This window comes from Vigna umbellata, chromosome 4 (genome assembly GCF_029865625.1).
Source record: "Vigna umbellata cultivar VRB3 chromosome 4, Vumbellata_1.0, whole genome shotgun sequence".
NCBI lineage: Eukaryota > Viridiplantae > Streptophyta > Magnoliopsida > Fabales > Fabaceae > Vigna > Vigna umbellata.
In genome coordinates, this window is record NC_142168.1 from 14,089,427 (window position 1) to 14,113,685 (window position 24,259).

Consider the following 24,259-nt stretch of genomic DNA (forward strand, 5'->3'; position numbering starts at 1 on the left):
TCAAAAAAAATATTGTTAAACTTTTTTCTTCTCCCTTATTGTCACTCTAAATATATAGACAGAGATAAGAGTAAGTCAAAGTATAAATAAACTAATGTCAATGAGCAACATTTAATTTTAGTGCGAGTTAATAGGTATATATGATGATAAGTTTGGTAATTACTTAAATTATTTACTTTCCAATCTTTTTAATATTTATAACTAATATTTTTTTTGTGAATTATTATGTTATTATTATAACACTTATGGTTATAGTTAAATAGGTTACTAATATTTTTTTTAATATTTTTATAGAGAAATAAGAGTCCGATCCGACTTGAAAAAAAGGAAGTCATTAACTAAAAAGTCTTATATAATAATAATAATTGACTCCCAACAAGTAACATATAAAAAGATAATTCTAACTTTTAATTAATCCAGTAATAGTACTAAATGAAAACTTCCAAAAAAAAAAAAAAAAAAACAAAACGTATTATGTTATTTTTACTCAACAAGTATCTGACTAAGCCAACATTAAATTTCTGAACATAAATAAGAAAGAAAAATTTTGCTGAGGGAGTGAACTCTTGCAATGTATAGAGCTTTTTGGATACTTACATTTCAAAGCCTTTGTAATTTCTTTACTTTAAACTTTGTTTTAGTAAAATTTGATGTTAATCTACATTTAACATAAATAGATTAGAGGTGATATCTATATCTTATACGAATTTAATTCTTATATTATTCAGTAAACTTTACATTTTCTTACTCATTTCTTGGACTAATCAACCAATCTTCTATTTATTGGAATAAGATGTAATAAAATTTGCTTATAATAATATAATTGTGATAATACCCAATAATACAATCTTGATGTTTCTGCTAGTATATATTGAAATAGTCATAAAAAAACTTTGATATTGATATTTTTGCCATGTTATATAAAAAGAAAAAAGTTAAAATATTAAACAAAGTAACTCGTACAATAAACTGTCAAAGAAAAATCAAATATGAAAAGAGTACTAAAGAGAAACAAAATAATTTTAATATTTAATGCATGGTCTATTTATAAAAGAACAACAGATAATGTATTCACTATCAATAAAATTTGTCCATAATCAAACTAAAATCGTATATGCTTTACCTAAATATTATAACTTGGCACAAAAATACTCAACAAGGGTAATTATTATTTTTTTTAGATTTTGAAACTAAAATTATCGAACAAGTTTTTTTCTTTTCAAACTTATTCTCAAGATCAATTATTACCAAAACTGTTTTCAAAACTGAAACAAAATAGAACAGTGTAAAAACTTAGAACGAGAAAAAACAAAAGTAAGACTGAGATGATGTTGGAAAATATGAAAATGGAGTGTGTTTATAATATAATATATGAAGGATGAGTGGCATTGGTAAGATGAATGAAGAAATTAGTAATGGAGCGTGGAAGGTGATTGGGAAGATTGGGTGTCTTGGGTTTCATAATTAGTGGAGTTTGGTGGACTTCACCAAATTCTTTCACTACAATCTGTTTGTTTGTAAATAAAATAATATTAATAGAGAATAGAATAGAAACTCTAACCCTTACTGTTGCTATGTGTTTTGATTCCCTTGCAGTTGATTGCGTTGAGTTGCAGTTGCAGTTGCAGGTGTATTGTTAACTCTGAATTTCACTGAGTGATTGATCATTGATTGGAATTTGGGGATAAACATTAGATGGGTTGCTTTTCCTGTTTCGATTCGAGTTCAAGTTCGAGGGAGAATCACAACCTCCGTTCTCACCACCACCCACAACCCAATTCCAATTCCAATCCCAATCCCAATATCAATCTGTCTCTCCCTTCTCAGATTTCCAAGTTGCCATCTGGTCAGTCTCTTACTTTTTTTTCATCTCATTTCAAGCTATCAAATCAATTAGCTATTTAATTAGTTGAATTCTAGGGGATCCACAACACAATTCATATGAATTCTTTCTGTTGCAATTGGAATTGCAGGAGCAGACAAGTTACGGTCCAGAAGTAATGGAGGTTCCAAAAGGGAATTGCCTCCTTCCAACACCAAGGAAGGACACGGACCCGCCGTCCAAATCGCTGCTCAAACTTTTACTTTCCGTGAACTTGCTGCTGCAACCAAAAACTTTAGGCCAGAATCCTTTGTAGGGGAAGGTGGTTTTGGAAGGGTCTACAAAGGCAGGCTTGAAACCACTGGTCAGGTACAGTCACTACTTTTCACTCTCTCCACACATGGGGAAGAAACAGAGTAAATCATCACTAATCACTGTGCTTTCTTGGAATCAATGGTTCTGGTCCACTGTCAGAATATCAAAATTATTTCTTATCTTAGACATGATCTTTGATTTGGTTCCACTTCCACCAAGACCAATGAATTTGATTTTCCTTGGTCCATCGTTTTACAAAAATGCTTTTATCACTCTCGATAATGCTATACAGAGATCCATGGTGATTGATATATATCATCATATACTACCATCTATTCCAAGGGGATAAGGCCTGGTTATAAAATAGGGAAATAAAGATAGTTTTTATGATTATTTGGATGAACTTAATTCCGTAGATGTTCTGAAGATGTTGAATCATCTGTGTTTAAGTCTGAAATATCTATTATTGTGCTCTGCCAAATATTTATGTTATGTTCACAAGTTTGTATTTGGCCGTTGTCTTCTGAATGATCAAGTATACATTTAAATTCATGGTTCTTCTTGATCAGATAACTTAACATTTACCACCCCCTGTGCAGGGGCCCACATTTCATTAGGTTCTTTTTGCACCAATTGAAATGCTTTACCTTTCACACCACTAAAGTTCTGTCTAAAATTATAACTCCCCTTTTCAAAGAGACCATTCTTAATTGTAAATGCAGAGTAATCAAAGAGTTTTTATGTGGTTGAGACCTCTAGTTATTAGTGAGTCCTAACATCTGATCATTTGGCTGTGCAGATTGTTGCAGTCAAACAGTTAGACAAAAATGGTCTACAGGGTAATCGGGAATTCCTTGTAGAGGTTCTCATGCTCAGTCTTCTGCATCACCCTAACCTTGTGAATCTCATTGGATACTGTGCGGATGGGGAACAACGCCTCCTTGTTTATGAATTTTTGCCTTTGGGATCATTGGAAGATCACCTTCATGGTATGGTTGTTTAACTCTCTTCTTAGTTCTTTGATTGAAGGTTTTTAGGTTAATGTTTCTCAGATATTTAAAATTCCCTGAAAACCAAAATCAATAGCTGATATATTATTTGAGACTCTAAACAGTATGCAATACTTATACGAGAAAGAAAAATATTAGAAGTTATTACAATTTTATCATTTCCGATATTGTCAAATATCACAGAAACTTATATCCTTTAATGAAATGATCAAAACATGTAAACTACTTTATGTGTTTTGGGATGCATAAAACTGTAAATACTGCTGTGCAGAAAATACTGAAATGACATTAAATTCTGATACTGGTCACTGTATTCTTTGACACACTTTACTTTCTCTTGTATAATGACATTTCTAGGTAGTGAGTGAGCCGTTCTGCCACGCCAATATTGCCTATCTTCTTCTATTTCCTTACAATGCATGTTGTTTGTTTGTTTTCTTACGTATCTACTTAAATTGATAGAGCCCTTACTCTTGCAATGGTTTTTTGTTGTCTTTGTATCATGATTAAGATTTATATGCGGCTTTTACACCCTGGTATGAGAACATCCATGCTCTTTATGTTATGCCCATCTAATTTTTATATTCCAAGCATTGCCACTCTAATACATAATTACTCTTTAATGGGTGAGTACGTCCACAAAGTAGCATAACACAACATAGGTAATTTATACACTCCTAACCATGTAATTTTTTGATAGAAAATTACTTATGGTTTGCATGCTATATGTAGACTGCCTTCTTAAACAATATGTAGTTGTCATAATTACAGTTGATGTTTAAATTTGTTTATTGATCTCTGTGCAGATGTTCCCCCTGATAAGGAACCACTAGATTGGAACACCAGAATGAAAATAGCTGCTGGTGCTGCAAAAGGATTAGAATACCTGCATGACAAGGCAAATCCTCCTGTCATTTATAGAGACTTCAAGTCGTCTAACATATTACTTGACGAAGCATACCACCCTAAGCTTTCTGACTTTGGTCTTGCGAAGCTTGGTCCTGTTGGTGACAAATCACACGTTTCTACCCGAGTCATGGGAACTTATGGTTACTGTGCTCCTGAGTATGCTATGACTGGACAGCTGACAGTGAAGTCTGATGTATATAGCTTTGGGGTTGTCTTCTTAGAGCTTATTACTGGCCGCAAAGCAATCGACAGCACCCAGCCCCATGGAGAACAGAATCTTGTCACATGGGTTTTGCTCTATTCTCTCTCTCGTCATTATAGTTAGTTCAGACTGCATAAACTCTTGTAAATTAAAACGGTGTGGTGATTGTGGTTTTAGTTGTATGTTTGTGCAGGCACGTCCACTTTTTAACGACCGCAGGAAGTTTTCAAAGTTAGCTGATCCTAGGCTGCAGGGACGGTTTCCCATGCGTGGTCTTTACCAGGCTCTAGCTGTTGCGTCAATGTGCATTCAAGAATCAGCTGCCACACGCCCTCTGATTGGAGATGTGGTGACAGCCCTCTCTTATCTGGCCAACCAGGGATATGACCCCAACAATGCTGGCCATGGTTATAGAGGGTCTAGCGATGACAAAAGGAACAGAGATGATAAAGGTGGAAGAATACTTAAAAATGATGAAGCTGGGGGATCTGGACGCAGATGGGACTTGGAAGGATCCGAGAAAGATGACTCCCCACGAGAAACTGCTAGAATGTTAAATAGAGATCTAGATAGAGAACGTGCTGTGGCTGAAGCCAAGATGTGGGGAGAGAACTTGAGACAAAAAAGACAACAAAGTTTGCAGGAGGGCAGTTATGGTTCTACCTAAGCCATAGTTTCCTAGCTCAGTCTTTTACAACTTGGGTTGCTTAATTTTATACTTTGAGGCTATGGGAATCTGGACAAAAGAAAAAAATGGGGAACATACCTGGGTAACTCGACCTGCCAATTTCGGCCAAAAGATTAGGTTCTAATTTATTCAGAATCTGCCTAGTAGCCAATACTTGCAATAGCTGCAATATGTATGAACCTCATTACAAAATCTTTTCTAACATAACCTTTTGGCACTCTGTTTCCCCTAATTTCTTTACTGTATTTTTTCTGTACATCTTTCCCAGAACTAGTCATGGTCTCTAGTTTGGAACACCCTAAGTTTGGCAGCAGTAAACATGCACAGACAAAAGGCTTCTCCCATGTGTTTATGATAATCTCAATATCGGCTATAATTGTTATCAACTAGTAACGATCGTAATTAACGTACCCTACTTTGGCTTATGGTAGAAAATTTTTAAGTCTTCTTTCTTTAGTGAATAGTCTTGGTAAATCATTTTAGTCATGAAATTCACAATTACCTCAATTTACCAAAGAAGTGCAATTTTGATCTAATATTATAGAAATGAGCATTTTTTTTTAAAAAATAACCTTTATGTGAAGCTGTACTTGCATGGTATAAACTTTATTTTGAAGTAGTATTATTTGAATACAATTTCATCCTGGTATTTCACTCCCTAGGTCGTGTTGGTTGAGAAGTTCTGCGACACAAACACAATTTATTTAGTCTAATATAGTTTAGTGAAGTCATGCAAGGATCACACGATTTTAGTATTGTGTGATTAAAACTAAAGTTGTGCATAGGAGATAAACTTCAATATTATGTGATTAAAACTAAAATTCTGCAGGAAAAACACCACTTCAATTGTTATGACATTATTAATTGCTTACATTAAAATATTATTTATAAAAATAACATATTATTAATTTATCATTAATAATATATAATTTGATTTAATAAAAAATAACATTATTAATTTATTATAAAATTTTCACTTCAGAGTATTATTTTAATATGTGAAATGCTTTCTTCTAGTTTTCTCATCTTTTCTTGCATTGATAGTTTTAATGGTACCAACTTTAGAGAAATATTATCTGTTATTTTTTGTGAAAAATTAATGTTATCTATTAAGAAAAAATTATTTATGGTTTAAATTAATACATAGATATTATTACATTTTTATTTTTTATAAACTTAGTTTATTGATTTTCTTTTTATTTATTCCTTTTGTAAAAGTTTCTCAATATTGTTTTAAGTTAGTATATATTCTTATATTAGTCTATTTATATATAAAATTAGTTGTTATATAAAGACTTTTTTGTTTATATTTTTTAAAATATAATAAGTTTGAATTTATAAAAAGTTTTTATTATTTTTTTAATAATTTTTACAACAACTAGTGATAATTTAAGAATTTAATTTATTTTATCTTTTTTAATTATGCATTTCATAATAAGTTTCGATTTACCATTTAAAATTATAAATAATTCACATCTCCATTCAATAAGCATCAATATAATGTTTGGCTCTGGTGTATGTTTCAAAGCCTTTATGATGAATAAAGAAAAAATTATATCCTTGGTATCTTTGCTCTAAAAACAAAGTAATAAAAAACTCTATACATGTTAAGTATGCTTTAAAATAAATCTCTTTGTTGTTGATGGTTACCTTGGTATTAAGAGATGAATTAGTAATTGTTATATTAAAATATCATTGATGGAGAAGTACATTTATGGTGAGAAATGACAATGGTTAGAGTAAATTAACAAGATAATTAAGTTATAAATCTAGACAGCTAGAATACAAGTTAAAGAAAGATAAAAGTAGATGGGGGTGATGGGAATGGTGGTGCCCACCAACAATGGCTATTAGACCCTGCAATCGTTAGGTTCATCACTTTCCTTCTCCGCCATAGTCTCTTCCTTCTTCTGTTCTTGCTCGTTTTCCTCCACATGAAACACCTCACCACTTTTCAGTTGCTCTACCTGTGCCTTCTTTTGCATTTTATCAACCTTCTTATTGCCATTCCGGTAAATGGCATAAAGCATCATCTGAATTAATCCAAGTGCAAAACCAAGTACATTTGGAAGCTACACAACAAGAACCAAAGTAGGCATTATTATTACTATATCCATTATGTGAGTGATTAAATACTTGTTATATTATTAAAACAATACTTACAGCAATGCATATGTCCTTGAGAAAGAGACCATAACCAAACCACATTATGGCACTCAATGTGAGGGTGAATGACAGATTGAAAGGCATAAACTCAACACTCCTTGTCCGAACAACTTGTGCCTTTTGAACAAAATCATCGCACAATTAACTAACACGCATGCATAAAATTTATCAGTGGAATTAGTGAATAGGGATTTACATACCACAATGCTGAGTGGTGCTGCAAAGACGCTAATCGAAAGAGAAACACATATCCATCCAAGAACTTGGACACGGAGGGAACCATGCACAGCAAAATGTGTGACTAAGAGGATCAGAACGAAGGACCCCACATTCATTGCCAAAAATAGCTTCAAAGTTAGCTTCTGCATAATCAACAATATATATTAGAAATCAGAAAGAATATATAAGTGCTCAATCGATAAATCAACATTCGTACCCTAGCATCCCTTGCCGCATAGGTGATGTACAAGATGATGTAGATCATCTCAATCACACATCCAAATGAGTTAATGGTCAAGAGAAGAAAAGCGTCTTTTTTTAGTAAGGCATAGTATAACCAAAGCATCGAACTGAACAATGCCACCAGGTAAGGCAGTGACTGAAATCCCTCGGTTGATTTCTTCTTCACTATTCGGTAAAATGTTGTTCTGCAATATTTTACGTAAATGTACATTCGTTAACCAAAATCAAATTCAAATCTTTTTTCTATTTTCAAGTGTCAACCGAAAGGGTTCATGAATATCTACTTACATTGGAGCCAAGAATACCAAAAACGAAATGACGTTACCTGTGCATTATAAACAGAAACAGTTAATTATTTTGTCCAGGAACAAGGTTAATGCATGACATACGCATGAAAAGTGTGGTTCAATTTTTTGTGTATATGTATGATAAAAGATTGATGGAAGTGCTGGAAAAACTTAAATGATAGTAAATAGTATAATTCTAAAAAATGAAAGGAAAGGAATTAATAGTGGAAGGAATAAAGTCCCCAGTAGCTGTTAAAGAAGGAGATTAGAGAGGCTTATATAAATGATGTATGCATGCATTGATTGATATTGTATATACCTAGCATGCCGAAAGCAAAGGCCAAAGTACTGTGGCTGATTGCCATTGATGTTGATTCTGCAGAAAGGAGTAGTGGTAAGGCAAACTTAACTAGTTTCTTTGAAAAGCTGAATGCCTAAATCTCATGCAGGAACTGACGTTGCTGATGATCTCGTTACATGCCCACTATTTATATATGCAAAATGAACGAGTGAGCTAGCAAAGTAACGATAAAAAAAATAAAAGAAAGGAGTATCTGCAAATTAAAATATACCAAACACAGGTACGAGGGTGGCATCACTGTTATTTCACAACATATTTAAATACCGTATCATACATGCAATATAGACTTGGGAGATTCTCACTTTCCATCTTTATTTGTTTACTTTTTTTGGAGGGGAAGGTCACAACTGATCACAGCAAGTTGCAAGATTCTTTAACGTTACTGAGGTGGATCGAGACTCAAAAACTACGGGTATATATATATATATATATATATATGGCAGGTACCGTAAAGTAAAGTCGGCAGCTATTAGAAATTTACATTTAGGATTAGTATGGTTAAATATAAACTTACATGTACCAATTTTAATTTTTTAGAGGGCACATTGTATAGTTGGAGAATCATGGCAGAAGCTAGCAGTTGAGAACATCCTCGGCCACTGCCCCCACTGAGGTTGGCCGGCCAATAATGTCAGGTCGTGTAATGTAACTGCTTCAACTCCACAATGGATCATTGATACATCAATAACTATTATTCCTGTGAACCGAGATGTGCTACTTAATCATCGATCACTTGATATTAAGATACAAAAAAAAGAAACAAAGCTACACCTTTTATATCACAAACATTTTAAAAAAAAATATTTTACAAAAAAAATTAGTATAATTTGAAGTTTCTCTTTTTCTTTTCTAGATATAAACACTGATGAATATGCATGTAAATAGTTAGAAAAATGATATCACATAAATTTTTTTATATTTATTTAACATTATTCTTTCTTATTTTTTACACTTTTCTCTTTTAAAAAATACGAAAATTCATTTTATTATAATTATTTTATTCTTATAATATATGTAAAAAGTGTCTCTCTCTACCGTTACTCAAATAGTTATTAGTGTTATACATGGAATCCTATTTAATATAAAAAATGATTCACACGGCATAGCTTTTATTGAGTACAACAGACAGAATTAACGAGAGGCGAGGGTTTGTGTTTGACCTGGAAAGGGGAGGATTCGTATATAAACGATGGAGGAGATGTTAAATAAATGGAGATATGGGTCCCACTCATTGTTTTCTAAATGCTTCTTATATTTTATTGATCTTTTTCCTCGGAATTTTCAGGTCCCCTTTTCCTGAATGAATGGGAGAGAAAAGAGTTTGTTAATTAGCATGATGAGGTCCATTTTGGCGCAGAAAGCTGATTGAGTCAGGTTCACTAATCATGCTTGACTTTGGCAGTGAGTGATGAACAAATATATATGTAATAAGCTTTGATTTAGTGGTGGGCAGAGACGAGTTGAAGTTTGTGATGCAGAATAAAATCAGGGGTTACAGTGAAACATCCATGAGTGATGATGCTTTTTGCGCTGTAAATGAATCCTGATTCTTCAAAGAATAAAATCTGTGGTTAGTGATGAATAGCTAATTAAGAAAAGGTGACCATTAAACGTTAGAATAGTTCAGAGAATCCTGCATATTCCACTCTATAAACAACAACGTCAAGGTTTATTTACTTTCCCATAGAGGTCCTCCACCATCGGTTACATGCTAACTTCTTCTACCACTCTTCTAATCACTACACACGTAGGTCCTATATCTTTTTCTACAAAATAAATCATAATCAACCAAAGCAACATCAATGGTAGCCACATGTCTAACCAGTCAACCACCACATTGCTTTTATACTACCAAATACCTATGCTTTCCCTTCTCCTTCCACTCATTAAACCTTACTCAAATAATTATAAACCAGAAGTTTTTTAGATACAAACTAACATTCACTAAAAAAAATATATGAATTTATATACACATAAAATATCTTCACTAAGTTTAGTATAAAAAAAATTCTTTGAACTCAAGAAATAATCATATTAATTATTCTTATAGATAATTACATATGTAAAATAGATGTAATATTTTTTGTATGCTTATGTTCATCCAATTTTGTAAATTTTAATTATTCTAAGCTCCTTTACTTTTCAAAATATTTTATTTCTAAAATGTCATATACCCATATAGGTGTTTAGATTTTTCCTAAGAAGAGAAACAAAAACAGAAAATATAAGTCATATATAATAGAGAAAAACTCTAATTTGAGTTAGCAAACTCTAATAATCCTCAATATTCAAACACTTTAAGATGGACGTAACTTGGGAGGAGAAAAAAAGGAAAACATATACTAAGAATTTAGTAGATTTGGCAAGAGATGGAAGATATGCGTTGGCCAAACATCACTAGAGTACATTTATTTATACAGTCACCAATAAAGTTTTAAAACTATAATATAGTTGACAGTGTAAGGGAAACGTTGTTTTGACACATTTTGCAACTAATTTCAAGAATATAGTCACTAAAAAAACTTTTGTACTTATCATGAAAAAGAATAAAATAGTAAATATAAAATGTGGATACTATAATTTATTAGGTATCAAAATGGTGAAATCTCAATCCAAAATCATCATGCCATAAATCTCTCGTCAGTGAGCTAAAAATAATTTGTCCAACTAACTCTCATCCGAAATCTCATTGCTATATACTTATACAACATTATGAAATGTAACTGAGAAGAAATTAATCCCAAAAATGTATTCAATTTAGATTGACTTTATTTTTTATGTGTCTTTAAACTATATTGATTTTGAAATATTAAAAAAGTTGTATTATATTTAAAATATCAATCCCATTTGTACAATCAGCCCAATTAAATCCTAGGTTAAATTGATTTATTTCATTCATATAGATTTTCAGTTTAAAAGTAATCTCTCATTATTGTTTTTTTGGTTTTTCATTAGTCGTATAGGTGCCCAATTTGCTATATATATACTTATGATGACGAGAGGAGTAACACAAAATATATATATTCATTTGTAAACTTGTTTATTTAATTAATTAAATAAGTTTAAATATAGTACTGAATTTATTTCTTTAAGTGATCAGTTAAGTTCAAATTCTACAAACTCGACATTAACAACATGTAAATATTTATTTATTTAAATTGATCGGATATTATGAAATTTTTTACTTAATTATAAAAATATAATAGTATAGAATGCTTGGATTTTCAAGCATGTTGACTAGATATATATATTTAGAAAAATAATACTTTGACGTTCATAAATTTTTTACATAATATTTAATATTACTTTTTTTTAAAATTACAAAAATTTACTCTTATTTTATTTTTGTACTATATGTGAAATGAATATGTAAAAGTATGTCTTATGTCTATATTTATATGTAAATTATTATCTGGTACTAAATTATTTATTAAATTAAAAAAGAAGAAGTTGAAACTAACTGAAGAAATAATGTTATGACAATGACTATAAAAGTGGCAGTGAGTTAAATAAGTATAATTCAAATCTTATTTGTTTTAAAACGAGTCAAACTATAGCTCAAGTTGTCCATAAGACACTTTCAAAGAAATAAACCAAACTTGGGGGACGAAATTTTTACAAACCAAGCCTAAAGTGTAAGGGCTCTCTCAAACACGCGTCAGTGAGTTAATATTACCTAAGCAATAACTAACGTGGCCGTAAGTTTGAAATCCCTATTACATGCAGATAACTACAACTTAATGGAACACAAGTACGTAGATAGTGAAGACATGATCCTCGTACGTAATGAATCATTCAGACCTCGCACTCTTGTTTCTTTTTCTCCTCTCTTTCAACTTGGTTCTTTTTTTCTTCTTCATCTTCCTCCACGGGGAACACTTCTCCAGTTCCCATCGGGCTCGCTACAACAATGTTCTTCAGTGGCTCTTGTGGAATATTCTTTTCCATTTTATCACTCTTTTTATTTCCTTTTCTGTAAATTCCGTACAGCACCATCTGAAGCAACCCCAGCACAAAACCAAGCACATTCGGGAGCTGCACAGGAAGAAAAAAAAAACAAAATAGTCAGTCGCTGAATGTTAAAATAATTCATCCCTTGTATTTGTACGACAACACTTACAGCTATGCATATGTCCTTGAGAAAGAGACCATAACCAAACCACATTATGGCGCTCAATGTAAGGGTAAATGACAAATTGAAAGGCATAAACTCTACACTCTTCGTGCGAACAACTTGCGCCTGCAACAACCAGAAAATAAGATATAAACAAAGTGGGTGCAAAAAAATCATTTGAACACATGGATCAACTGAGGAATTCTGCGTACCACAATGCTGAGTGGTGCTGCAAATACACTGACTGAAATGGAAACACAAATCCATCCCAGAACTTGCACACGAAGGGGACCATGCACGACAAAGTTTGTGACTATCAATATCAAAGCAAAGGAGCCCATGTTCATCGCCGAAAACAGCTTGATGGTCAAGTTCTGCAGTTCAAATAAACAAACAATTTTAGTGTTTAAATTGGTGCCGACATGCATGCATATATATGATCAATCATTTTATTAATAAGCAAAGTTTGTCTGTGGTTGAATACCCTAGCATCCCTGGTTGCATAGGTGATGTACAAGACGATGTAGATTATCTCTATGACACATCCGAATGAGTTAATGGTAATGAGGAGAACAGCATTTTTTTTCAGCCATGCATAGTACAACCAAAGCATTGAGCTGAATAATGCTACTAAGTAAGGCAATGACTGAAAACTTTCCGTTGATTTCTTCTTGTATATCCGGTAAAATGTTGGCCTGCAATATTCAAACATGTTCAGTTTTAAACCTTTTAAGGTTATCGTTAACCTAAATATTGTTTAGTCTTTTCTTTTTCTATTTTAACATAAAACCATTAACTAAATGCAATTAGTCACAATGAATTCGTTGATAGACAGATAATCATTTACTTACACTGGAGCCAAGAATACCAAGAACGAAATGACATTACCTGCATGTGTATCAAAAAGACAACAATTCGTCAGCAAACATTTTTCTGATACAACCCAACCACACAGGTAGAAAAGGTCTATTCACTAAGCCTTTTTAAAGAAATATATAATAAAATAATTAGGGTGAAGAAAAAAAAATGTTCAGTTAAATATTGAATTTTGACCAATCACTAAAGCATCAGAATAACCGACAAGCTGGTCGAAAACGAAGAGACACCGCAATTGGTGTGTTTGGTAACAACTGGTGTGAGAAGTGTCTAATATCATTGTGTTTACTGCATAATCTGATATTTTACGAAAAAAAGAAAAAAACTCTCTTGCATATATATGTCTCCTTCATGAGTTGTTTACTTATTTTACAAGTCTCATAAGATTAAAAGAATAACTAAAAAACTCATAATAAGAATCAGAAAAAAATATATAGACCAAAAAATCAAATTATATTTTTTAAAAAATTGAAAAAAAAAATGTCAGTATGATGAAGAGGCGGATGAGTAATAAAAAGAATGGTTGGTAGGTTGATATATACGTACCCAGCATGCCAAATGCAAATGCCAAAGTATGGTGAGTGATAAGCATGTTAGGTTTGTTTTTGAGTTTGGGGGGAGAAATTAGGGAGAAAGTTTGAGTTGAACTGAATGTGAGGGAGAGAAGGTGGGTGGTGATGGTGAGATGGTGTCACAATACAAGTGTATATATACACAGAGTTGATGAGAAAGAAAGCAGCTAGAAAATAAAAATAAAATAAAATATATTTATATATATTACATATATTGTTCCGAGGGCAGGGGAAAATATGCCTTGTGCATTTTTAGTTGGCATCGTAGATTCCATGATTTTAATTTGTGTCATTCAGTGATCATGTATGATGATCAGTCAATACGCGAAGATAGAAAACGTACGACAGGACAGAATCAGCATTCTTCCATTCCACTTTCTACATTCCTCAATCAACGTATCCATTCACGTCACTACCATTAATTAAGAGTTCAATCAAACAAAAAGCAAATAATGGTCAAAAGCTCACTATGCAAATTATGCATGCAGTACAATAATCAAATTCATTTCTATATTCCAACTATTCAATAATTGACGTCCCAAGTGTTTTACTATGTATGTAAAATAGGTCAAAAATAGAAGTTGCTTTAACTGGATTAGGAGATCAGAAGTCAAACACTACCAAATTCATTCCAAGTAATATTCATATTCATCTTCTTTTTCTTTTATTTTTCATCCTATTACTTCGCATAACAATCATTTCTTCACTTTAATATTTTTCTTATATTGAAAAATAATATACTCTCAAAGTAATTGAAAAAATCAAATGAAAATGCATTTCTGTAATAAATTATAGAGGTCTATAATTTAAATTATAACCACTGATAATTGATTATATTAATATTATAATCGATTATCAATAAAGTAGGAGATCTCTTAAACGATTTGAATGTTAAGTAATCAATTACATCTTATTATAATCAATTACTAGATGTAATATAATCGATTATCAGAACTAAAAAATATATGTGGGTGTACAATTTTATCTTTTACAATGTCTCATAACCAAAGTTACACACTTTCATACGACTTCACCTTTTACAGTTAATTTTTTTTCATTTAAAATCGTGTGAAAACAGCAAAACTTATTCATAACTGTAATTTAATTTTTTTTTGTATAGATCCGTAATATCAAAATTGTTTTCGACTAAAAAGGTAAAAGAAAAGTATTAGTTCCCGTAACAATCATTTCTTCACTTTAATATTTTCCAACAAGTGTTTCAAAATAATGTCTGCCAACTTCTTTTCCTTCTCAAAATGATCGTGAGTTTTAATTGTAGTTTTTGTGATTTGGATACCATTTGGTGGGAAATAGACATCTGTCTTGGAGGTGTTAATCAGCATCGTGATGGAGCACCATGAAAAGTTTACTTAAGGTGCTTTGCTTTACAACCTTTGATTAATAATAATGGGAAGAAAAGAAAAGAAAAGTGGTATTATATATAAATGATAAACGTATTTAATTTTGTGATTTGAACAGTAACACGCAGTCTTTGAACACGTACACATGGGGGTGGTGGGTGGACAGAGATACGTCAAAGTAGCCTGATGAACCATAAATATTGATCCTGGAATAAAATCGTGGGCTACAGTCAAAGCAGTACTCTGAACCATATATCATGATACTCTTTTGCTGTAAATCAATCATGTTTTCTATTACAAGAATCAAATCTGGGGTTCATAATGCCTGTTTTCTGGGACTGCCTTAAAAACCGTCCACAAAATGTTACAAAAGTCAAGAGAATCTCGCGTCACCTTAATATATATATTTATATATATACATATATTGTCATGTTCTTATGCCTAGTTACAGACAACGGACCAAATGAAGCAGTAGGCTCATAAACACTATTACTGAACACCATATTTGTTGAATAATTTAAGCAGCTAGGTACAAAATAAAAACAGATGATCCAACAAAAGTAGTTTTGAAGCGAAGCTAATGCTACACCATACATGTTTCAACAAATACTTTAGAGTCAATGAACTTTGTAGTTTGGCTTTCTGCTGAGTCCCACCATCAGCATAGCATCATTGGACAATTTGACTAGATTGGCTTGTAGCCAAAGGATCCATGTCACAAACTACAAGTACATTTAGTATAGATGTCTCGTTGAATATAATCCACCGCATGATCTTAGGATGGACAACATATGTCCAAATTTTTATAATTATTTTATATATTTTTTAATGGGTATGAAATTTTTATTCGCGTCAAATAATTTTGAGTATAGTCATATATTTAAGTTTATATCCATCTTTTCACTATTTAAAATATTAATTAAGTAATTTTTTTATAGAAAACAAAACTTACAATGAAAAATCGTGACATTAATAATTATTTAATGTCAAAATATACATATTGTTCACTTATCAAAATCAAATATCAAAGAAAAAAAATGTATACTTAAACAATAAATTATAATTAGATAATATGAAATAAGAACATTAAACTAACCATTGGATTAAAATAAAAATAATGGAATATGTATCTTAAAAATAAGTTACGAAATTAAGAATTAAAGAAAAGTCTAAAAATGTCTTCATAATTTAAAATACTAACATATGTCTGCGTGGTTGAATATAATACACCCATGCTATTAGGATGGAGTACATATGTCCCAATTTGTTTATTTTACTTTTATAGTTAATTCGTAAGAAATTTTTATATTATTTTTATCATTATTGAAGAATGAGTATACTTATAATTGAGTTTATACGTGTCCATTTTATCATTCTAAATATTAAATGAATATTTTTTTTTTAAAAATAATTATAATAAAGAAGACAGGACATTAATAAGTATTCAATTATAAAATATATACATGTTTTCTATATATCAAACAAGAAACTATACTTACATAAATATTAAATAAATAATAAGAGTACCCAACCAACAATTGGATAAATCAAATCATTATAAAAGAAAAAGTAAATATAAAGTATATGTCTTAAAATAAATTACGAAATTAAGGATAAATGAAAGGTTTATATAAATTTTCTAAACTAATAAACTAAAAGTATTTTCATAATTTAAAATAGGAATAGGTATAAGAATCAAACTAGAATAGATATGTAAATATTTAGTTCGGCCTAATAATCAATTTAAAAAATTAAACATTACTAGACCCATGTGTATATCTAGTCAATTCAGAAATTTTTCATTAAAATCAGAATAAGTTTTATGAAAACTTGTTCATTTTTCATTCCTAAAATGTTATAACTCAAGGAATTTATCATGTTGAATTATAGGACACTGTTCGAGTGCGATCAGCAGCAACGAAAAGACACTTTCGAAAAATATGCAAAGTCTAGCAAAATATTAAGTAAATAGAAGAAGAAAAAGGAAATAATTAAAAAATGAAGATATAAAAATTTATTTCCACTGTATGTGTGTAAAGATTTACATTTTCAGGCTTTTATAGCTATATTTTAAAATCAACTATTTGTTGTTTAAGTGTAGCAACCACTTATTAACTAAGTAAAAAATATGTTGATGTGCAAATAAGACATGTTTACCAATAAATACTAGAGTTTGTAAATATACTTATTTATCCAAATAACTATGTCCTTTCATACATATGCATTGTAAAATTTATGATCAACAATTTAATTTATAACTAATAGTTTAAAGATTTAATTTAAAATAAAAAAATAAACAATATGTACACCTCTTTAAAATAATAGTGCATCAATTTAATTACTATTACAAATTTTACTATATCGCAAATCTATTTATAACTATACATTTCATATATAATTTAATAATATTCGTTACCGGGTCTATTATTGATATGCCTAGGATCCAACTTAATATTAGCCTCTTGAAATAAAGGAAAGATAATATTTGAATAAATAATTTAATTATATAATATAAACGAAACCCATTGATTATAAATACATATTATAACAGAAAGTATAATCATATGATAAATATTATTTATTCATATACTTTCTTAAAATTTGTATAGGAGTTTTAGCAATTGGACTTTCTCCCATTTTGATAATTCAGAGTTTAATAAATTGACGATTATTAGATCAGTCCATCTTGAAAACAGCTGGATCCGAATTCGATAAAAAAAATTATTTAATTTTTATATATTATTTACTATTTTAATCCAATATCATTGTTATAAATTATAAATAATCATAACACACAAATATAGTTATACATACTAAAAACATATATGATATTTATAACGATTAAAATAACCGTCACAATTACATTTGTCAAAATAGTTTGTGACAAAAATATTTTAATCATTAGTATTTTTACCAGAAAAAAGTATATCTAACCGTTAAAAACCGTCACATATTATAGAAGGTTTTATACAATTAGAAACCACCAAAAAATATATTATATTTTACAATGACTTTAACACTTATTAAAAGTTTAAAAAATTGCGACGTTTTTTTTTAATTTTCAAAATTTGAACTATTAATTATTTTTCAATAATTTTATAATAAAAAGTTAAATTATTTATTTTATTTAAAATCATAGACAATAATATTAATAATTAAATTACTATTTGACTTAAACATGACAATTTTTTTACATACCATAAACAACAATATAAGTGATTGACAAATGTCTAGTTTATTTCATATAGTATATTATTTAGACTCTTATCTTGCATGACATTCATATAAAAAAACTAGTAAAACAATCCCTTCTACTTAGAATATAGAACGAGGAGTAGAGAAAATTGTTGACTTGGTCAATCATCATATTTCATCATCCTAAATACAATGTGTTTCGGTAGGATTTAGAACCCTAATCCAAAACATTTCAAGTTGTCTGCTCCGATGTACAGTTGTGTTGTCTTCACTCTTCTCCTTGTCCGAGCCGCGGGGGAGGGTGCCTCCGACTGACGCGATCCGCCTGCCTGCTTCCAATTTGGACCAATCGGTCACTTTCAATCTTGCCCGCTCGGTTGTGGAATGAGGGGAGGTACCTGCAAAAGGCACTCCGATGCTCAAGTTAGGAGCGGTTTATGAACTGTTTGCTACAGTTAAAATATTGACACCCTAATAAGATGTAAATAGGACGTATTGTAGTATGAGTTGAATCTATCTTTACCTTAAACCTAAACCCTTATTTATAGAGTTTTAAAGGAATCTGACACATTAATTTACCTCTTAATGGCCAATAATGCAAACCTTAATTGTTTAACGGTAGCCGTTATCACATTCATTGTGCATTAACTCTGCTCCATAATTGTCGAGACCGAACGGAGGAAAAGCTGATTGAGACCGATCGGTAGCCAATGAGTCTGACCGATCGGTAGCCAATGAGTCTGACCGATCGGTAGCCAGTGAGCTTGTAGTAACACAATGAAAATTGATTTAGTGTTTAGATCCGATCAAATTTCTTAATGCTTGGTAGATATTAAGGATGAATCTACAGTTTTAGTTAATTTAAAAAATCTTGTTCACTAATGCAAAGGTCACTTCCTAGTGAAGAGTAACATGACTTCTAGTATCCTTAGATTAGTGTAGTTGAGTAAGAAAAGTCAAATTAGACTGAATGTCTTAATCATCGTCACTTATCTTTATTGTTATTCAAATTTTTATTTAAAACTGTCCAACATTTATTATTATGTTATTACAATTTAATTATGATTTTAAATTAAAAAAATAATATAATTATAATAAAAAATATTATTATTTATCTGTGTCAGATGTATTATTTGTTGTTTTCTTGTGTTAAAATATTGTTGCGCTTGAATAAATTATAAATTACTATTTTATAAAACAAAATCCATGTGAACACGATCTTGTATTATAATGGAATCAGTATACTTAGTGAATAATTTACACTCTTAACTGGTCATCAATAATTATAAAATAACTATAATATATCCATTAATCAAAACAAAATAAAGGAAATAAGAAAGCCAAATATTGCAATAAAAAAATTATCCTATTCTTACAACAAATGACAAACAAATAGGCCATCAAATAGCAAACTTTACACGTTTTACATTCAAGTTTTACATGGTTCTCAAGATGAAATAAATAAAAGGGTTTCACTCAAGTTTACTCTTTATCCAAAAATGGTACTGTAGCTTCGACTCAAGGCAAAGGTCAATTTATTGGTGGAGTGCTTTAATCTGTATTAAAAAGAAAAAATATCATCTATTAACCATTTTACTTCAACAGTCCAACCACTTAAACTAAAAAATATTAGAACAACATTAATCTTCAAAATCCTGTTACCATTTACTTCCTATATAAATTAGCCAAGACATATACAATCAAATATGAGATTAAGAAAGATGTTGTTTTTCAAATGGAAAGTGTGCATACCCTCGTAATTCATGACCAAATATCCGTGGAAATAAAGGTGTCTGTCCCTGTAAAGCATTCAATCTAACAATTTCAGCATATGTTCAGTTATACTTAGAATACGACTATTATTTACAAGTGAGAACCATTGATTAAACACACTCTTTCATTCGTCTTTCTCCTCTGTTCCTACATTAAATAAATATTAAAAGTTAAATATTTAATTAACAATAAAAAAATAATTACTAATTAAGTTACTAAAATTATAATAATTAACCATAATTTTTTATTAACTTTTAAAAGCTTTTTTAATGACATTAGGTGAAACATTTCATATTTTACTTTTTCATAATTTTAGTCTATTATTTATTATACATTTAGGGGTGATAAAAAGATAGAGTCTGATGGATATCCAAAAAGTGACTTCTAAATTGTATAATCGACAGGATACTTCTGATTTTTAGATTACACAACCTAAATATGAGGTGTTTCCGTATTTCAAAATTCAGAAGAAAAAAAAAACACTTTAAATCAGAAGAGTAAATCGGAAATTTTCGTATTTATGAGAGTGAAGATGAGAAGTATGGGAGCGCAAAAAGAAATCCGACATTGGAATTCGATTGTAAGGTGGGCCTGCGTAAGCGACAACAGAGATGGGCTGGGTTCAGAAATTAGAAGATAAACTATTTTGAAATTGAAAAAAAAAAAAGGTTTTTGGTCTAGGATAAACATCTATTTTGAGTCAATATATTTCTAATTTATAATTTACAATAAAGAAAAAATTACATAGATGAAATGTATTTCATATTTAAAATAATAATTATTTAAATTATAATTCTAACCCTGCTTTAATTCTTGATCCGTAAGCTTGAGTTTCCAACGCTATTTTCCGATTTTAGTTTTCGTATTACTAAATTTTGTAATTCTATTTTATTAATCTATTTAACATATTTTTTTTATGGTGTCTTATTTGAGGATTGAGTTAAAATGACCGATTTTTAACCTACAAGAACTAAAATCCTGAAAAAGAAAATGTAAAGATCAAATGTGCGTGTAAGAAATCGAGACCATATTATCCTTCAGCATAAGTAGTTTAAATTATCACAAGAAATTGTATTAAATGAAAAATGGATAGACAGTTGAAAAAACAAAAACTAAAAACATATGATTGAGAAAAAAAATTATAAAATAGAGAAAAAGGTATGTGAAATGTGAAATGTAAGTCTTTTTGAAAGTGAAGTAGTAAGAATCTCTCGTTAGGAAAGTAAAGAGATTAAAGTGAAGATGTTTTTCAGTTGAGATTTTTGTCGACAATTTTGTAATTGTCAATAAATTACATTAGTTATTACCAAACTTTAACAAAACATATTAGATAGAGTTTGAAAGTAAAATTTGAATTTTACAAAGTTATGCTTATTATTTGATTTTATTATATGAAAATAGAAGAATAATAAACTAAAACATATAGTAGTGGAAATTAGTGACTCTGATGAGAAATGGATGAGTAAATAATGTGTGAACATTAAAAACATTTAAAGTGAAAAATGGTATGAAGTCATTATTTTTTATTTATTTAACATATCGTATAAGGATAAAATAATTATAAAAAAAATATATTTTTTCAAGAAAAAAAAAATAAAACAAAATTGATAATGTCGAAATATATTTTTTTGAAAGTAAATAGAAGATAGAGTGTGAAGTGAATTGTGGTAACTTGTAAGAGGTGGTTGCAGTGGTCTTTGTTTGACCTCCTTGGAATTTGTTGTCTTCACGGTTACGCTACCTTTTTTTATTTTGATTCTTATTCTTATTCTGGAGATGGAGGGGATAAAAATGGCTACCAGCTCAGCTAAGAAAGAGGAATAAAGCTGGATCTGTACATGTGTAATTTGTTTACACAAGGTGAGTTCTGTTTACTTTGGTAAAAGAAAGATAATTCATTTTAGAGCATTAACAAGGAGACATAATAATAATAATAATAATAAAATATAAATTTAATTTATATATAAAAGATTAACATCACATTCAAATTATAAATATTAAGAGAAGAAATTTTTAATTTTATATTATTTTTAACTTTCTTATTTTTACTTAAAATATAAGAAGAAAAAAATAGAAGTTAGGTTTTGTAAATCTTAAAATCTTACACTTACACTTACACCCATGCCACAGGATTCCATGGCCCTTTTCAGGAACTTTCCTTCTAGCTACCTACCTACTCCTGCTTCAAACTTTCCTTGCCAAAAAAACATCATTAACAATCTTCACAATCTCATATCTCTCAAACCCTCTCATCTTTATAATTACCACTGCTTTTTTGTAACAACTTTTGCTTTGTTTTCAGACACATATCTTATTCCTTCGCCCTTTTGCGAAATTTGGCTTTCCGAGTTGACAAATATTTGGCTTCAAAATCAAGGAACTTCCCTCTTTCAAGTGCCCAATCACCAAAGCAAAGGACCACATTCTCAAGGCATCTCTATGCGTCAACATCACCATCACAATTACAAATAAATAAATAAATAAACAAATAATAGATAGGTCAACTTTGAAATCAATGCGGACTTTTGAAATTTTTGTTCTACACAATCTCCTAATTGGACATCGCTGCTTACTTCTACTCTTATTTATTTCATCCCAAATTCTACACTCATATCTTGTTTTCTACTTTCTTCCACTCCACACCAATCTAAATATTCACCGTCTTATCAAATATTAGATCATTTTTAGATATTCATACGCATCAAACATCATGCAAATGCTGCGTTTCTGTTCTCATTCTCAATCAATCCAAAATAATTAAATCATATCATCTGCGTACAAAAGTTTATGATGAGTACAATTAACAAGCAACTTTCAAAAGTTTATGATGACTACAATTAACAAGCAACTTTCAAACATAGCAATTGATGCCCAAACAAAATTTTCCTCTCTAGGCGTAAAATAGAGCACCGTGCGTCACTGCTTGACAACATCTAGGCCGAGGTGTTCCGCACCCTTTCGTTTCTTCTTTTTTATTTCAAAAAAGTCATCAGGTACATGTAAGATGTACAATTGGTTTTCCTTCCACAGCTCCTAACAACAGGTTTTTAGTCCAACACAAAGCATTAAAAAAAGACAAAACCAACACAATTTGTTCCAATAAATTAAACTAAAAAACGTCGGCGAAATTTATTAACCAACATCCAAACATGCACACCATCATCTATTATTTGAACGCGAAACCTTACCACTGTTTATTCCATTTGCCAGCGAAAGAGTTGATGAGTGTGTTGTTGTCTTACAATTATACATTATTATTAATTACATCTATTTTAGTTTAGGGAGTAGAGGTTAAATATTCTTTTTCAAATAGTCTTCAAGTTTCAAGTTTAGTTTAGTGTTTTATTTTCAGTCTTTTTTCTATCCATTGATTGAATTGACTGTTACATGGAGAAAGTATTTTTGCGAAAATCAATATTTGTACGAGTGTTGTAACAAATAAATGCATAATAAATTGTAATAATAAATTATAATAATTTAACTTAGGATTAATGTAATTATTTTTTTTTTAATTTTGTTTATAGTTCAACCAATCGATCCATCGATCAATTTTCGTAGAATTGAAAGGATTGTTGATAGCTCGATCTGTATATAAGATTTATTATTATTATTATTAAAAAAAGAAAAAGAAATTTTGCCCAAAAAAAGAAAAGAAGAACGGGAGCTCAATATCAGTATAACTGGGGAATGTTGTTCTTATGTATGTCTCCTTACATGTGTGAGAGCGGGAAGCGAGTAAGGATAATTTAAAGGAATGATGGAAAGCTTTTAAAGAGAAGAGATATAAGAAAAGAAAAAAATATGATAAGAGAAGGATGAGACGAGTGTAAAAGAAAGGGAATATAATAAATATAAAAATAAAGAAACTGGAAAAGAAGGGGAGAGGAATGGAATGAAGAAGAATTGTTACTGAAAACACAATAATTGGAGGGTTTGACGTTTGTGTTGTAATATTTAAAATCGGCCATGACAATGCCCACACGCAAACTCCTTTGACCCTATAGGAAGAGAGAGAGAGCGTAGGGAACATGAAATGGGAAAAATCAGAGCCGCAATGAGGCATACGAAACCCTTTTTCTCTACTCACATAATTCTATAATAATAATAATAATAATATGCAAGTGGGTTGGGAATATTTTTCTTGTG

The 24,259-nt window shown here is 30.3% G+C and overlaps 3 protein-coding genes across 4 annotated transcripts; 1 reads left to right on the forward strand and 2 right to left on the reverse strand.

The window, feature by feature from the left end:
• The first annotated feature begins 1,299 nt into the window (after positions 1-1,299).
• Positions 1,300-5,202, forward strand: PBS1 (Protein kinase superfamily protein). 2 transcript variants are annotated; one of them, XM_088113561.1, is made up of 6 exons: positions 1,300-1,429; positions 1,597-1,846; positions 1,974-2,191; positions 2,937-3,126; positions 3,954-4,345; positions 4,452-5,202. In XM_088113561.1, the coding sequence occupies exons 2-6, from the start codon at positions 1,696-1,698 to the stop codon at positions 4,923-4,925; spliced, it is 1,425 nt and encodes a 474-aa protein (XP_087969687.1). In that variant the 5' UTR covers positions 1,300-1,429; positions 1,597-1,695; the 3' UTR covers positions 4,926-5,202. The 2 variants fall into 2 exon arrangements, with proteins under 2 accessions (XP_087969687.1, XP_087969686.1); XM_088113560.1 differs by having other exon boundaries at positions 1,373-1,846.
• A 1,437-nt stretch (positions 5,203-6,639) lies between these two features.
• Positions 6,640-8,307, reverse strand: LOC148199300 (bidirectional sugar transporter N3-like). The gene is made up of 6 exons (XM_088113563.1): positions 8,181-8,307; positions 7,863-7,899; positions 7,549-7,759; positions 7,313-7,474; positions 7,110-7,229; positions 6,640-7,018 (listed from the first exon to the last, which is right to left on the reverse strand). The coding sequence occupies exons 1-6, from the start codon at positions 8,224-8,226 to the stop codon at positions 6,797-6,799; spliced, it is 798 nt and encodes a 265-aa protein (XP_087969689.1). The 5' UTR covers positions 8,227-8,307; the 3' UTR covers positions 6,640-6,796.
• A 3,482-nt stretch (positions 8,308-11,789) lies between these two features.
• LOC124845285 (bidirectional sugar transporter N3-like) lies at positions 11,790-13,874 on the reverse strand. The gene is made up of 6 exons (XM_047322357.2): positions 13,759-13,874; positions 13,188-13,224; positions 12,821-13,031; positions 12,549-12,710; positions 12,343-12,462; positions 11,790-12,257 (listed from the first exon to the last, which is right to left on the reverse strand). The coding sequence occupies exons 1-6, from the start codon at positions 13,802-13,804 to the stop codon at positions 12,018-12,020; spliced, it is 816 nt and encodes a 271-aa protein (XP_047178313.2). The 5' UTR covers positions 13,805-13,874; the 3' UTR covers positions 11,790-12,017.
• Between the last annotated feature and the right edge of the window lie 10,385 nt (positions 13,875-24,259).

Excerpts from the sequence above, each read along its gene's own strand:
- PBS1 (XM_088113561.1), top strand. The coding sequence starts at position 1,696 with ATGGGTTGCTTTTCCTGTTTCGATTCGAGTTCAAGTTCGAGGGAGAAT. Across the intron at positions 1,847-1,973 it reads GATTTCCAAGTTGCCATCTG|GAGCAGACAAGTTACGGTCC; the intron begins GTCAGTCTCTTA and ends TTGGAATTGCAG. Across the intron at positions 2,192-2,936 it reads GGCTTGAAACCACTGGTCAG|ATTGTTGCAGTCAAACAGTT; the intron begins GTACAGTCACTA and ends TTGGCTGTGCAG.
- LOC148199300 (XM_088113563.1), bottom strand. The coding sequence starts at position 8,226 with ATGGCAATCAGCCACAGTACTTTGGCCTTTGCTTTCGGCATGCTAG. Across the intron at positions 7,900-8,180 it reads CTTTGCTTTCGGCATGCTAG|GTAACGTCATTTCGTTTTTG; the intron begins GTATATACAATA and ends TATAATGCACAG. Across the intron at positions 7,475-7,548 it reads ATGCGGCAAGGGATGCTAGG|AAGCTAACTTTGAAGCTATT; the intron begins GTACGAATGTTG and ends TTGATTATGCAG.
- LOC124845285 (XM_047322357.2), bottom strand. The coding sequence starts at position 13,804 with ATGCTTATCACTCACCATACTTTGGCATTTGCATTTGGCATGCTGG. Across the intron at positions 13,225-13,758 it reads ATTTGCATTTGGCATGCTGG|GTAATGTCATTTCGTTCTTG; the intron begins GTACGTATATAT and ends ATACACATGCAG. Across the intron at positions 12,711-12,820 it reads ATGCAACCAGGGATGCTAGG|AACTTGACCATCAAGCTGTT; the intron begins GTATTCAACCAC and ends TTTGAACTGCAG.